Raw genomic sequence first — 14,408 nt, forward strand, 5'->3', positions numbered from 1 at the left:
GTGTGCCACCACTCCCGGCAGGAGCACTTTTTTACATTTATTTTTTGGTAAATGCTGCCAGCAATAGCCGTCATGCTCCTTTAGAGAAGCAGGTAGCCAGAATCAGCCCCTAAACGGGGAGTCTCATGGTCCCAAGATCTTCCAACCCCTTTGTTTCTGTTACTGCCCCAAAATATGAAGAAGAACTCAAAAGCTTCTGAGGTTGAGAGAGCACGGGGTGAACGGTGCGGCACATGGAGGGAGCAAACGCGGCAGTAAGTGGGTGGATTAGCACTTGAGTCTGAAGGTCATTGTGGAGAAGCAGCGCTTAGCAGTTTATAAAGTCTTTAAAGAGACTGAGTATCTGGAGCAGGTCAAAGACTACGCGATGAGATGGAAAGGTCATGGAACCCGAAAAATTCTTTCAGATTGGGTTTCATTACTTGAAAAACGAGGTAAAAAAAATATGTACCTCTCCCACCTCATAGGGATGTGAGGATAAGCATGCTTAAACATTTGGGAAACTGGAAAATACCATGCAAAGACCACATCTTGCTATTATCTCCTGGTTTTGTTTGTGTGTGTTTTTTGTAGCGGGAATTGAACTCAGGACCTTGTGCTTGCTGGGCAGGCGCTTGTGCCTTTGAGCTATCCCCAGCCACATCTTACTGTTACTGCAGCTTACATATCAGAGCGTCAGGCAAGCAACTTCTCACCGTGCAGGGTGGTAAGAGGCTTTCTGAAGGCTCCCTTAGAACACAGAGATGGGCAATCCTGGATACCCGTATTTCTCTACTCCAGTAACACAACACGGCATCTACCTGGAAGAATCTACCTTAATTCCAACAAATACTCATCGAGCATCTTCTGTTTTCCAGGTGCTGTGCTAGGTTCTGGAGGGCAAGAAAAATGGAAATACCCACTACTGAAACTCACATTGACATTCTCATTTCCCATCTGATTGAAAAATCATATTTCCTTCCCTTTTTTGCATTCTTTTCCTTATTTTACCCCAATAAGCCCTAGACTTTGCTGAATAAGTAAATGAACATATGTCAAGTGAACCGTTTGATGAATAAATGATGAATCTCTCTTTGTGTTTTTTTTTGCCTCTTTTGAAACAGGGTCTCACTATGCATTTCGGGCTGGCCTTGAGCTCACTTTGTAGCTCAGGCTGGTCTCGAACTTACAACGATCCTCCTGCCTCAGCTCCCAAGGGCTGGGATTACAGGTGTGCGCTTTGTGGTCTGATATCTATATCATGTTCACCAGCCTTTTCTGGGTCATTCACAGGCACATTTTGCTTAAATAAGGGGAATGACCTGATCTGAGTAAGCAGGACTTGGGCAGCTAAGCTGGTAGCCCTGCCCGATCTCCGAGGCTACCAAATATTAGGACACAAGAGGCCAAGAAAAGCTTTCTTCAATGCCCCTAACTACTGTAGCAGATACCCTTTCTGGTTGGTTACTAATTTTCTACCTCCAGGAGGCTGCAGCCAGTAAGCACAGAGAGTTTTTTGTTTTTTGGTTTTTTTTTTTGGACAGGGTCGGCTATACGGTGCAGGCTGGCTTTGAACTCACTATGTTCACTATGTAGCCCAAGCTGGCCTCAAACTCATGGCGATCCAACTGCCTCAGCCTCCCAAGTGCTGGGATTACAGGTGTGCGCCACCATGCCTGGCTCACAACCTTTTGAGCGCTTGTGTCTCTCTCTCTATTTTCTTTTCTTTTTGGTCAAAGCCAAAATGTGAGCATGGCAGGAAGGAAGGCATTCCCAACTTCAGACGGGGGAAGCTTGACACAAACTGTCTAAATGAGTTGCTCAGGCTCATGTGTCAGCCAAGTGTTCTTTCTATGGGACCACTTGCTGCCAAGTACATAAACTAACAGTGTGGTCAAAAAACATATCTGTGGGAACTGATAGGGCCGTAGGAATAATACTATATCTCCTTTGCTAATGTCTACAAAATCCCAGCCTAAGAAAGTGACATCTTCATCAGGGTTGCTGTCCTCTGGCATTCCCAAGGCTACCAAGCTTTGGGGTATCTTTGTTTTTGTTCTGTGAGACAGGGTCTGTCTATGTAACTCAGGCTGGCCTTGGCCAAACGATCTTCCCGCCTTAGCCCTTAAATGCTCGGATTATAGACATGCTCCGCACAAAGTCTAGAAAAGGGGTCCTCAAGAGGCCTCAGCTGCCGTTCTTCCATAAGATCGAAAATCTTCCTGAAACAGAAAGCTCGGTTACAATAACTCCCAACGTATTTCCTATCTGGTATTTAAAGTCCATCTTCACTCTCAGATAATTCGACAAGAGTATAAAAATAACCAATTTTTAATTTTTATTTTATTTTTTTTTGTCTTTTTGAGACAGGGTTTCACTATGCAGTTCAGGTTGGCCTTGAACTCACTTTGTAGCCCAGGCTGGTCTTGAACTCGGAATGATCCTCCCTCCTCAGCCTCGCCCAGTTTTGTTTAAATTGTAAGATGCCAGTTATATGTGTCAAATAGGTGAGCGTAGGGTTTGACAAGCACAGTACTTGTCAGAGCTGATGTTACTAGAGGGAATACAGGTGGGGGGCAGGAAATAAATGTAAGTCTTGCGTCTCTCCTTGTCCTCTGAAGTAGGAAATAGTGAAGTAAATCAATGCAGAAGGGAAGATTGTGCAGGGAGGGAGAAATCAGCCCAGGGAAAGGTTTAGCAAACATTGTGTGTACAGAAGAAAGATCTTGGCCAAGACAGGAATGTGGCCTTTCTATGCTCCCAATAGCCCAGTATAAAAATAAATACACTTATTCAGAAATGAGCAGTTTTGAAGAGTTATAGATGAATCAGGCACAAGCTATAATCTGGTCTACTGCAGCTTCTATAATTACAGCTTCTATGGCACAAATCTTTCCGCAGCTCTATTCACATACCAAAGGACATTTCTTACTTTAGAAGAGAAAGGGAGCTGGCATTGAAGAGAACCTTACAGGTGAGTAGGAGGCTCCGCCCCTGCAATACAATAAACTCAATTTTCCTAACTTGGAAACTTATTGGCAATGTATGTGAGAACAAAATAGCCCAACGTTCAACTCTGCTGGATAGACGCAGACCACTGTTTCCTTGGAGGTACCTGACTTTGCGGTATTTGAAGTTTTACAGTTCCTGATTTGGAAATGTTAAGAGCTAGTTCTTTGGGTTTAGGTGGCGGAGTCGAAGCCCCTTGTTATTCAGGCAGATGTCCTGCAGAGGGAGCTAGAGAGCTGCCTGAGAAGAGAGTACACGCCTGAAAATTTGCCTTTGCTTCTGTTGCAGGTAAGGGTCTGTCTGCAATTGGAAAAACACATCTGAAATTTAGTAAAAATTAATGAACAAAGCTAGATTCTAGTATATTCTCTAGACAGTATAGGTTTTCAAAGTGCATGAGAAGTGTATAGAACTTGGTCGGTGTAAACACTGTTCTTTGTTAGGGGCCTATAGCATAGTTTAGGCACTGAACAATTAAACTTTTATTAAATATTCCCTGAGCTGATATTATGGAACAATATAGACAGTCTCAGACATCAAAAAGCTGTTGGAAGACTTTTCTGGTTATCTCTCTTAAGAAAGTAACTCAGGAGTGCTGGCACATGCCTGTAATCCCAGCACTGGGGAGGCTGAGGCAGGAGGATCACTGCAAGTTCAAGGCCAGCCTGAACTGCACAGTGAAACCCTGTCTCAGAAAGAAAGAAAAAAGAAAACAACTCAAAACACCAGGGAAAAAAGTTTTCCATAAAGATTGTTATCATAACATTACAATAAGTGAAAAAATGGAATTGTCTAAAAAATCTACTAATAAAAGAAAAAATTAAGAAAAACAGTATGGTATTTGGTAGACTATTGTTCTGCCACTCAACATTTCTCAGCATGAGGAATTATTATATTATGTAATATTAGTTAATAAAAACTAAGAAGAGAGAATATAAAGGTTAAATAATGTACAGAAGAATTACTTGATAGGCAAAGTCCAAAATGTCAACATTTACTATGTTGGGATGATAGTATAATGAAATATGTACATATGAAAATTTATTTATTTATTTATTGTGACAGGGATTGAACCCAGGCCTTCACACATGCTAAGGAAACACTTTACCACTGAGTAATTAGCCCTTGAAATTTTATTTTGAGACAGGGTCTCCCTGAATCGCATATGCTGAACTTGGACTTTTTTTTTTTTTTTTTGAACTTGATCTTTTGATCCTCTGGCTTTGTCCTCCTGAACAGCTGAGAGTACAGACCTGCACCACCACCCTGCCTCCACACCCATACATTGTCAGTAATAAGCATGGATAATTTCAATTTTTAAAACTCAGTGCATACAGATAAATTACTTAGCAAATAGCAATTAAATATTAAATTAACCACAAAGAAACAAAAATCACTGAGATTCAATTTGCAAGTCAAACTGTTGTCATTACCTTCATTCGGGGTTCTCTTTCCCTATCGTGTTTTGGCATTCTTCATTTCTTTGTAATATCAGTGATTTTCAATTAAGAGAACAAAAAACTAGAGATAACAGAAATTAGGTTCCCTACCAGACATTTGGAAATGTTTGGAGAAATTTTTTGGTTATCAAAGTTTGGACAGGGGGATATGATTTGTTGCTACTGACATTTAGTGGGTAAAGGCCAGGGATACTACTAAACATTCTACAACGCATAGGGCAGCCTCTCACAAAAGGATTATCCAATCCCAAATGTCAGTAGTGCTGAGGTTGAGAAACTCTAGTCTACATTTTCATATAATATTATCAGGCTTCTGCCGGAAGAGCTTCCTTTAGCATTTCTTTAGTGCAGGTCTGCCATGGACAATTCTCACAGTCTGCTGTTCTTCAAAAAGCATTATTCTTTTACTTTTAAAAGGATATTTTTGTTCAATATAGAATCCTGGCCTGATGTTTTACTTTGGGACTTTAAAGATGTTGCGTTAGGGCAGTCATGGCAAACTTTTAAGAGACCAAGTGCCCAAACGGCAACCCAAAACCCACTTATTTATTGCAAAGTGACAACACTGCAATTACCTGAACACTGAGGTTCTAGGTTAGGAAAAAACAACGTGAACATTAGCATCTTTTGCCTTGAAAGAAAAGCACAATAATAAGCAGGCCATGGGTTCTCACCACCACTGCTCTAGGGGTTAGGGGTATAGCTCAGTAGTAAAGCACTTACATAGCAGGCAAGAAACCCTGTATTTGGTCCCCCAGCAACTGGAACCAAAAAAAAGAAAAAGAAAAAGAAAGATTCTCAATCTTGCTTGCATATTTAGTTTTCATTTCAGAACATAATGCATCTTTTTATTCTCTGTCTTCATTTAAGTTTTTCTCTTAATGGTTTTTATTGTCTTATGATGTGTATTCTATATGTTTCTCTTGTCTGGAATTGATTGAATGCCTTAAGTTGTGATTTTATGGCTTTCACATGTTTTGAAAATTTTAACTGTTATCTCTTCAAATATATTTTCTGCCTGCACCCTTTTTGTGATACTCCCATTATACGTATGTTAGACCATGTTATGTTATTCCATGGATCACTAAGATCCTGTTAATATTTTTAGCCTTTTTTTCTCCTTTGTGTCTCATTTTATATCATTTCAATTGCTGTGTCTTCAAGTTTACCAGTTTTTCTTATGCAATGTCTGATATGCTTTTAATATCACTCAGTTTCTTATTTCAGGTATTATGTTTTTCATTTCTGGAATTCCACTTGATTCTTTTTGGTCTTTTCCATCTCACCATTATTCTCACATTTTCCTTTCAGTCCTCAAGCAAGCTGTAGATATTTATAATAGTTCTCTAAATGTTCTTATTTGCTAATTTCTTTATCCCTGTCATTTCTGTGTCCCTTCCCCATTACTACTTTTGCTTCTGGTTCATGGATCATATTTTCCTGGTCTTTTGCATGTTTAATACTTTTTAACTAATACTGCAAACTGTCAATTTTTCATATTGAATGCCAGATTTTTTTGTATTCTTTAGAGAGTTGCATTTTATTCTAGCAGGCTTTTGACTTACACCTCAACTTAATCCTTTCAAGCCTTGTTTTTAAACGTCATTAGAGTGAGTTTAGAATTATCTTTATGCTAGGCATAGTTTGTCCTTATTACTGAAGCCCTAGGTGTCATGGCTGACTGTCCCAGGAATTCCATGAAGATTCATCACGATGGCCAATTGGAACTTGAACATTTCCCAGCCCTGTGAGAACTCTGAGAACTCTTTATTTTACAATGCCCCACTGAGGTTCTTTACACAACCTCCTGGAGCTTTACCTTCCTGCATACCTAGCTCGGTAGTATTCAACAACAGGCTCAAAAAGAATCTTGATGCATATTTCAGAAGTCTGTCTCTGGTACTCTACCCCATAAACCTTAGCTGGCTTCTCTTCCCAAACTTCCAATTCTCTCCTTCACCTACAGAGATCACCTACCCTTTCTTGCGCCCTGGCTCACAAATTTCACAGGGATAGTAGGGCTTACATGACTAGTTTCCCTTCTCCCAGGGACCATAGCCCTGCATTATCAGTGGCAAAAAACGAAACAAAGCAGCTGCCTTATATATTTTACCTATTTTTCTACTTATTTATAATGGAAGGCAATGATGGAACTAGTTATTCCATCACAGTATTTTTATTATCCGAAGGAAAATGTTTAAAAAGGTTTTGTTGGCTTTGTATTTTTTTGTTTCTGTTTTTTGTTTGTTTGGCAGTACTGGAGCCTCTCCAGTCCTTTTCATTCTATCTTGAAATAGGGTCTCACAAAGTCACCCAGGCTTTCCTCAAACTTGTGATCTTCCTTCCTGCCTCAGCCTCCTAAGTAGCTGAGATTACAGATGTGTATCACCATGTGTAGCAAGAGAGCTCATTTTTAAGTATAAACAAAACTTCTGAGTTGAAGATAAAAGCTAGAATTTTACCTGTAATGTACCTTGTATTTTTGACACATAATTTCATTTTTTGATATGAAATGTAAGCTCGACATTAGGTAATTTGTCAGACCTTAATATCCCTGCTAAAACTGCTTAGTAACTAATAAATGAGCTATCATCTATCAACCTGGCAACAGAGCTTAAGGATTTAGGACTATCTACTCGGTTCATTTACATCTGAATGGTATTTTGAGTCAGATTTCTTAACTTTATGGTCTTCATGTAGAAAAATGTATTTTCCAAAGTAGTCAGATATTGATTTACTTATGGTTAGTAATTCAGTTTTCTTGCTATAATTGTATTCTCTAAGTGCTTATTTTTGTTGTTTGTAAAGTACTACACAGAGAGAATTACCCAGCTGGTCCAGAGTAAATATTTACACATGCTCAGGTGGAAGAGGTTTTGCCGGCACAGTGCGACCATGGAGCAGCTTTATCCTCTTTATAAGGTAGGAAGCCCAAACACAGGACCTGGGGGATATTTTTTACAATGAAACAAAGTGGTCAATAAGCATCTCAATTTTTTAAAAAGTCACAGCTAAAGTTAAAAAAGGCCGTGCTTGGTGGCACACACCTGTAACCCCAGCACTCAGGAGGCTGAGGCTTGAGGATCACTGTGAGTTTGAGGTCAGCCTAGATTACATAAGCAAGTTCAAGACCAGCCTGAACTCCATAGTGAGACCCTGTCTCAAAAAAAAAAAAAAAAAAAAAAAAAGAGTTAGGAAAGGAACTAAGGAGTGTACCTTTTTGCCTGTTCTGCCGCTGGCAGAAGGTAAAGATTCCTATTTTTATGAGTGAGATTTGAAGGGAGTTTTATACGATAGTACATACATTTTTTTATAGACTTGAACTGCTCTGCTATGTGTAAAGCTCAGAGCCTGAGTCCAGTTACTATACATCCTCATGCACTGACTGTTGGGAATCTTTCTCTTCAAAGTCCTAAGAATCTCACATTGCCCTTGTCAATCAAATTCAGAATGTGGAAGAACTTTGAGATTCCAAGAGCCCTTTTTTGACTCCGGAAGAGCGTTCTCCTATGCTTGGAAGCAAAAATACAGAGGACAGGCTCACACGGAGCCTTGCTGTCTTTGTATCTCTCACAAACAGAAACAAGTTACCTACATCATGCAAGAGTATAACGATGCTGTTCAGCGCGCTGAAAGGTTGTCAGCTGCTCGAGAAAACTTCCTCATGGGAAGAAACAATCCTCCTAACCTGGTGACACAAGAAGACCTGACTATTTACACAAAGTGGCTAGTGTGTCACCTGCACTCCCTCAGGACCGTGCATCACTATCTGCGGGTATGTGACAGTCATGTGGCGATGGGATCCTCTCCCACGAACAGTCAGTGGGTTGTTATCTCACATCACCTAGCTTTGGGTCGTCACTGTTTGTGTTCTCCATCTGCCTTAAAGAAATGACAGGAGTCACTCGATTGTTTTTTGAAACCTTGCTCTTTCAGTAAATGTGGCTTCCTCAAAGATGACTGTGATGTACTACTTTGTATTTTCTCTGTAAGTTCTTGTCTTCACCATCTTGTTCAAGATTTTTGCCCTCCAATTTAGATATTTTTTGTTCAGTAATATTTAAGGAAGGTCTGGTATGTGCCGGGTGCTTGTCTGTGGACGAGATTGCATCCCAGGAACAAGATGGACAAGTAATTTCTCAACTGCAGTGCAGTGGGAGAAGAAAGAGTACACCACGCCTAGCACAGGGGAAAGACTGTCACAGGGGAGAGGGCCCAGCTCCAGCTACTGGCATCACAGAGAAATCTCATAGTCACATTTCCATTTTAGAAAGATTGGGCAGGTTCCTGAGGAGGTTCTGCCTCTACCTCTCTTCCCTGTCAAGGCAAAGGGCTGCTCCTGAGTTTAAGTTTGGAGGCTTCTGTGAGAATGAGGTTGACCTGGGACCTCTTGGCTGTGCCTTTTCATAGGCGCTCCAGTATTTGCCAATCTCCAAAGTGCTGAATCTAGACAACCCCCAAGCCCCTGAGGCTGGTCAGAAAAAAGAAAAGGTCTGCGTCAGTGACCTTGACCCTGACATCCAGGATTCCGCCTCTCCTGGCTCTATGGACACCAGCATTTCAGGTAAGAAATTAGTTTTCTTTCCCTGGGGTAATATGGAGAAAAGAAGATTGTGTTATTTTGCCCCAAGATCTCGCTAAAATTTTTAATGCACCAAAAAGGTACATCTTTTTAATAACTTTTATGTACCAAAAAATTACATATTTTTAATTTAATATTTGGTGATAAGAAAATGTGTCACTCATTTCCCCTAAGGGGAATGTCTAAACATTTTTACCTTTATTTTTTCTAATAAATGAAAGAAAGAGAAAAAAATGGACTTGAATCCAGGAGTCCTGGGTTCTAGGTCTGTTCCTGTCATGGCCTCATTTGACCCTGCATTGCATCTCCTTGTGCCTTAGTTTACTCATCTCTGTAATAACCCTTTCAGGTTCAGTGGTTTCTAAGGTTCGTTCCAGTTGTTTTGTGTGTGTGTGTGTGTGTGTGTGTGTGTGTGTGTGTGTTTGAGACAGGGTCTCGCTATGTAGTTTAGGCTGGGCTTGAGCTCACTTTGTAGCCCAGGCTGGTCTCAAACTCACAATAATCCTCCTGCCTCAGCCTCTGGAGTGCTGGGATTGCAAGCGTGTGTCACCATGCCAGCTCAAGTTTTAATATTACACAATTCTAAAAGAACTTCCTCACCAGAAACAATTTAGTACAGTCTTCCTGTCCTTGTGTTATGGATGGTGAATTAATTTGATCAGGTTTCTAATCTGAGTAACATTCTTGCTCAGGGTATATATAGAGGGTCACAGGAGTGCCAGAGAGAGGTGACCAGCTCCCGCTGTGGGGATCCAGGGATGCTTCTCAAAGGAAGGGAGTCTAAACTGGATCCTTAGAGTTGAATGGGAGTTAGCCAGGTGATAGCTCTCACCCTTAAATTGGTTGGTTAATTTATAAATGATATAATTCATTTATCATGATGGTCTATAGATAGGTCTGCTCCCACTAACTCATCCCAAGTGTCTGTGGGGCTTCTCCTGAGAAGCCCTTCCCACCCCCTGAAGAAACATAGCTCCAAGGACTTGTCAGGTACACCTGACCAAATATGGTGCAAATGACAAATTATGGCAGGGAAGGTTGGGCAAGGAGTAGCATGGCCCTTCCATCAGCAGAGGAGGGCCTACCTCCCGCTCTCTCAAAGGTCCCTCTGCCTTCTCTCTGCCTGACTGATGTCCATTGGTCTTCATGAAATTGATTCTGGATTTTTTCAGGGCCAGTGGGCACGGATTCTGCTTCCATCCTTCCCAAACACCTAACAGAAGCGGAAGACCTGAAACCTCAGCTGAAGCACTTACTTTCCCACTTCCAAATCCTGTACGACGTGCAGGAGCTAAGGGGCTCTGCGAAGGAAATGGAACTTTTTTCACTGGTATTTGATGCATTATTCTTCACACAAATATAGGCATTCATGGAAGAAAACATTACTATTTGCTGCAAAGTTTCATATTTGTACTGCCAACGACTATTTCTAGAGTTATAAGATTAAACAGTACTAGGTGATATTTGGATTTGCAGTTAGGAAGAACTTCCTTTCCGTAAGAGTAATGAGAATCTTCAATGTGACAAACCCAGAAGTGTATTTATTTTGCTGCAAAACTTCAAGAAAAAGCCACGGTATAGTAGTAGATGATATAAATGTAGCAAAAATTTGGCAAATTTGCATGGCAGAGTTGCACACGATCTAAAAGCCCTTCAGTTCGCAGAATGTGTTGAAGTATTCTCCTTACTAGCAAAATATTTTATATTCAATAAAGTATACATTGTACAGTAATGTTGAGAGTCATGCAGTCTTCTCAGCTATAACACAGTTATGTTTCCTTAAAAAGAAACTCGTACTACTAAAAGCTGTGCTATGGCTTGTTTCAAAGGTTAAAATACGGCAAGGGGTAGAGAGCATCAGGTTTATGGTAACCTTTTTTCAGCATAGGTTGCAACTATGGAGATATTATTCTAGGTCTAGTTGTATATTATTTGCAAGTATATATATTTGCTAGACAAAAAGTAATGAATTGATCTAAACAGGCAGCAATCAAATCTGAATGTTTTAAAAATGTTCTTCACTTAAGCAGCCGCTTTCTACAGCACTCACCTAGCGCACACAAGGTACTGGGTTTAACCCCAGTACTGAAAAAACAGTACCCACTTTCTCTGCTAGCAGCTTTTGCTTGACCTTGAGGTTTCATCTGCATTTGTGTTTATTCCATCCTCATTTTGCCAGGATTATTAGCACTGAACACAGACTCTGTGCTCGCTGGAACCGATGCTCTCACAGTCCTCTGATTTCTTAGAAGAGGATGATCTTTAGCTTTGCCTTTCTTCTCACGTCACCAGCAATATCCTTAGACAGCGCTTCCATGGGAGGCTTTTCCTTATTGGCACCAAGTAGTAGGTCAGCAAAACATACACTGGAATAAGATAATGTTCTAAAAGAACCAAAATATGCTAGGTATGATTGTGCTTGTTTGTAATCTCAGCTGGTTGGGAGACAGAGGCAAGAGGATCATAAGTTTTGAGACCCTGTCTCAATATAAAATAAAGTTTTGAGACCCTGTTTTAAAATGAAGTAAGAAAGGCTGAGGATGTAGTTCAGTGGTAGAGTGGTTGCCTACAAGGCATAAGGCCCTGGGTTTGAAGCCTTTAAAATACACACACACATACACACACACACACACACACCCCGAACTAAGTAAAAATAAATTATAGCATAGTGGACTATTCTCAACAATAAACAAAAGGACATGAGACCAGCTGAACACTCCAACAAAGCACCCTTGTTCCAAATGCCAACTTGTATCCTTTATATGGATGGTGATAGTTTTCCAGTTTTGATTTGTTTTTCTTTTTGAGACAGGATCTCTCTTTGTAGTCCAGGCTGACCTGGAACCTCCTGAGTGCTGGATTACAGGCATACACCACCAGGGCCGGGAAGATTTTCTTATACCGGTGTGATGTGAAATGTTAATTATGCTCCCAAGATGATCAGTGACAACAAAATGTTTGTGTAGGAAGAGTTCCTTTATTTAGGTATTGTTTATTCTGGTACTCAGATGCCTTAGAGCAGAGTCAACAATCTACAGCCTGCAGCTGAATATTTGTTTTATTGGAGTACAGTGCTCTTAGCCCTCTCAAAGTGCTATGACCAAAAGACCATAAGCTGGGTGGCTTATAAACAGTGAAACTCATCTTCATCACGGTGGAGACAGAGAAGTCCAAGATTAGGGCAAATCCAGGGCCCAGAGAAGGCCTGCTTTCCGGCTTATAGTAGGTTAGCATCTCAGCACACGGATTTTGTGGGAATACAAATATTCAGACCATAACAACACCATGTCTATTAATGCACTGTTGTCTGTGGCTGCTTTCACACTGTAATGACAGACCTGAGTAGTTGCAGTAAGAACCTTGTGGATCTGTAAAGTCTAAAATACTTGCTATCTGGCCCTTTAAGTAAAACTTTGCAGCGCAGACCTAGAGCAGGGGTCTTACTGAACACCAGCAGTGATGGACGTGTTCTGCACTTGCAAAACAGGATGCTAAGCACCGGGCACCTCCAGCTACTGCAGACTTGAAATGTGGCTGGTGCAGTGGAGAGAATAGATGTTCGCGTTTATTTACTTATAAGTGAGTAATTAAATGTTACACAGTTCAGCTGTCCAGCTCACGAACTTGCTCATTCATTTTAGAAAACTTTGTTGGGTCTTTGGTATGTGCCAGCACTGTGGCAGGTTCTTTGTGTGCTTGTACGTGCACATGGGCATACATGCGTAGTAAAATGCACAGAACATAAAATCTGTCATTTTAATCATCGGCGTTCAGAGCATTCACACTGCCGTGCAGCCATCACCATGTAGTAGGGGGATCACGAGGCAGTGTGGCCACTGTTGGCAGCCTTGCCGCAGTGCTGGGGCCCACTCTGGGGAAGGGAGGAAGAAGTGCTCCGCATTTCAGTAGTAGAAAGTTGGGCTGTGGAAAGCATTTGTAGCTTTAGTCTGAAAATGAGATGTGAAGTGAATGAAATAAGTTACCTTTAAAAGTTTTAATACATCTGATTTTTTTTTGCTTTTCGAGACAGGGTTTTACTGTGCAGTTCACGCTGGCCTTGAGCTCACTCTGTAGCCCAGTCTGGTCTTGAACTTGCAAAGATCTTCCTGCCTCAGCCTCCCAAGCGCTGGGATTACAGGCATGTGCCACCATGCACCGCTAATCTGGATTCACTTCTTTTGTCTGACAACATACCCATCCAGCTTCTGAGAGGAGAATTTATTTAATACTTAGGTTTTCCATTTTGCCAGGTAGTCAGAAAAAGTGAATACATGTTCAGAGGTGAACAGTTTACTTTCTATTTATATTTAAGATCCACCTCAAAGTACATATAAATACTGCCTCTTTTTTTTGTACAGGGAATCGAACTCAGGACCTTGCGTTTGCCAGGCAGGCATTTGTGCCACTGAGCTATATTCCCAGCCCCAAAATACATATAGATAAACATGTTCATAGATTTTCAGTCTTGGAGAACAGACGTTCAGAATAAGTAGCCCAGGCACGGTTATGGCAATCAGCCGACTGAGAGCCTGGTCACATAGGTGCATTTGTCATGTAAGGTTCTATTCCTTCCATAGGGCCCTATTTTATGACTTAATTTGATTCCAGTGCTATTTCAAACACAATCAGTAGCTATTTTTGAATTTTCTATAATCTGAGACTTTTCTGGACTCCATTTCCTCCTTCTTAATCTAATTCTGTTTAGGTTTCCCCAAGCTTTCAAAGCATCTTCGTGGAGCAGCAGCAAATGCAAACGTTTCTGGACTATGAAGCCGGGGCCACTAAAGCAGAGAATTTGGGTTTGTCTGGACCTGCTAGGACCTTGAAAAAGCGAGCCAACTGGATTCCTTTTATAAAGGTCAGGGGGCCTGTGGTGACATTTGCCTGTCAGTGGTGTCAGCAGCATTACACAGTTGTCTGACCAGGAGAGACAATCTGCGGCAGCAGCTCTGTTGGTCCTTGTTGTCCTACATCCTCAGAGGCCTCAATCAGTGGTCCTCTAAGACCAAGAAGAGGCTCCTTCCTGTCCTCAGGAGAGACCAGACTTCACATACAAGGACTTCACCTTTGTTCTGTGCTGAAGTCAGCCATGCTGATCCATGGGGGTTCCCAGATTCCTGTAGGCCACTCTACTGGCCCAAACTCCCTTCTCATTGTGAATGATCTCAGATACTTGCCAAGGGCAAAGAATAATACCCAGAAGTGTACCTGACTTGTGTAAACTCAACTTTTTTTTTTTTTTTTTTTTTTTTTTTGAGACAGGTCTCGCTGTGCAGTTCAGGCTGGCCTTGCGCTCACTTTGTAGCCCAGGCTGGTCGTGAACTCTCAACGATCCTCCTGCCTCAGCCTCCCAAGTGCTGGGATTACAGTGCTGGATT

General features: G+C 41.2%; 1 protein-coding gene across 7 annotated transcripts in view; it reads left to right on the forward strand.

Annotated features, from left to right (window-relative positions):
• The window catches only part of LOC106146276 (transmembrane protein FLJ37396), a 116,726-nt gene that overhangs the window by 37,901 nt on the left and 64,417 nt on the right, over positions 1-14,408 (forward strand). For 5 of the 7 annotated variants that reach the window (XM_013510801.1, XM_013510800.1, XM_013510799.1 and 2 more), the window contains exons 3-9: positions 2,881-2,953; positions 3,166-3,276; positions 7,257-7,370; positions 8,029-8,223; positions 8,859-9,012; positions 10,203-10,360; positions 13,736-13,888. In XM_013510801.1, the coding sequence (XP_013366255.1) occupies positions 2,881-2,953; positions 3,166-3,276; positions 7,257-7,370; positions 8,029-8,223; positions 8,859-9,012; positions 10,203-10,360; positions 13,736-13,888 (958 nt within the window). Of the gene's footprint in view, positions 1-820; positions 858-1,176; positions 1,211-2,880; positions 2,954-3,165; positions 3,277-7,256; positions 7,371-8,028; positions 8,224-8,858; positions 9,013-10,202; positions 10,361-13,735; positions 13,889-14,408 lie in introns of those variants that run through there. The other 2 variants (XM_013510804.1, XM_013510805.1) reach the window with 2 other exon arrangements.

This window comes from Chinchilla lanigera, unplaced genomic scaffold, assembly GCF_000276665.1.
Source record: "Chinchilla lanigera isolate Chin_1 unplaced genomic scaffold, ChiLan1.0 scaffold00010, whole genome shotgun sequence".
Classification (NCBI taxonomy): Eukaryota; Metazoa; Chordata; class Mammalia; order Rodentia; family Chinchillidae; genus Chinchilla; species Chinchilla lanigera.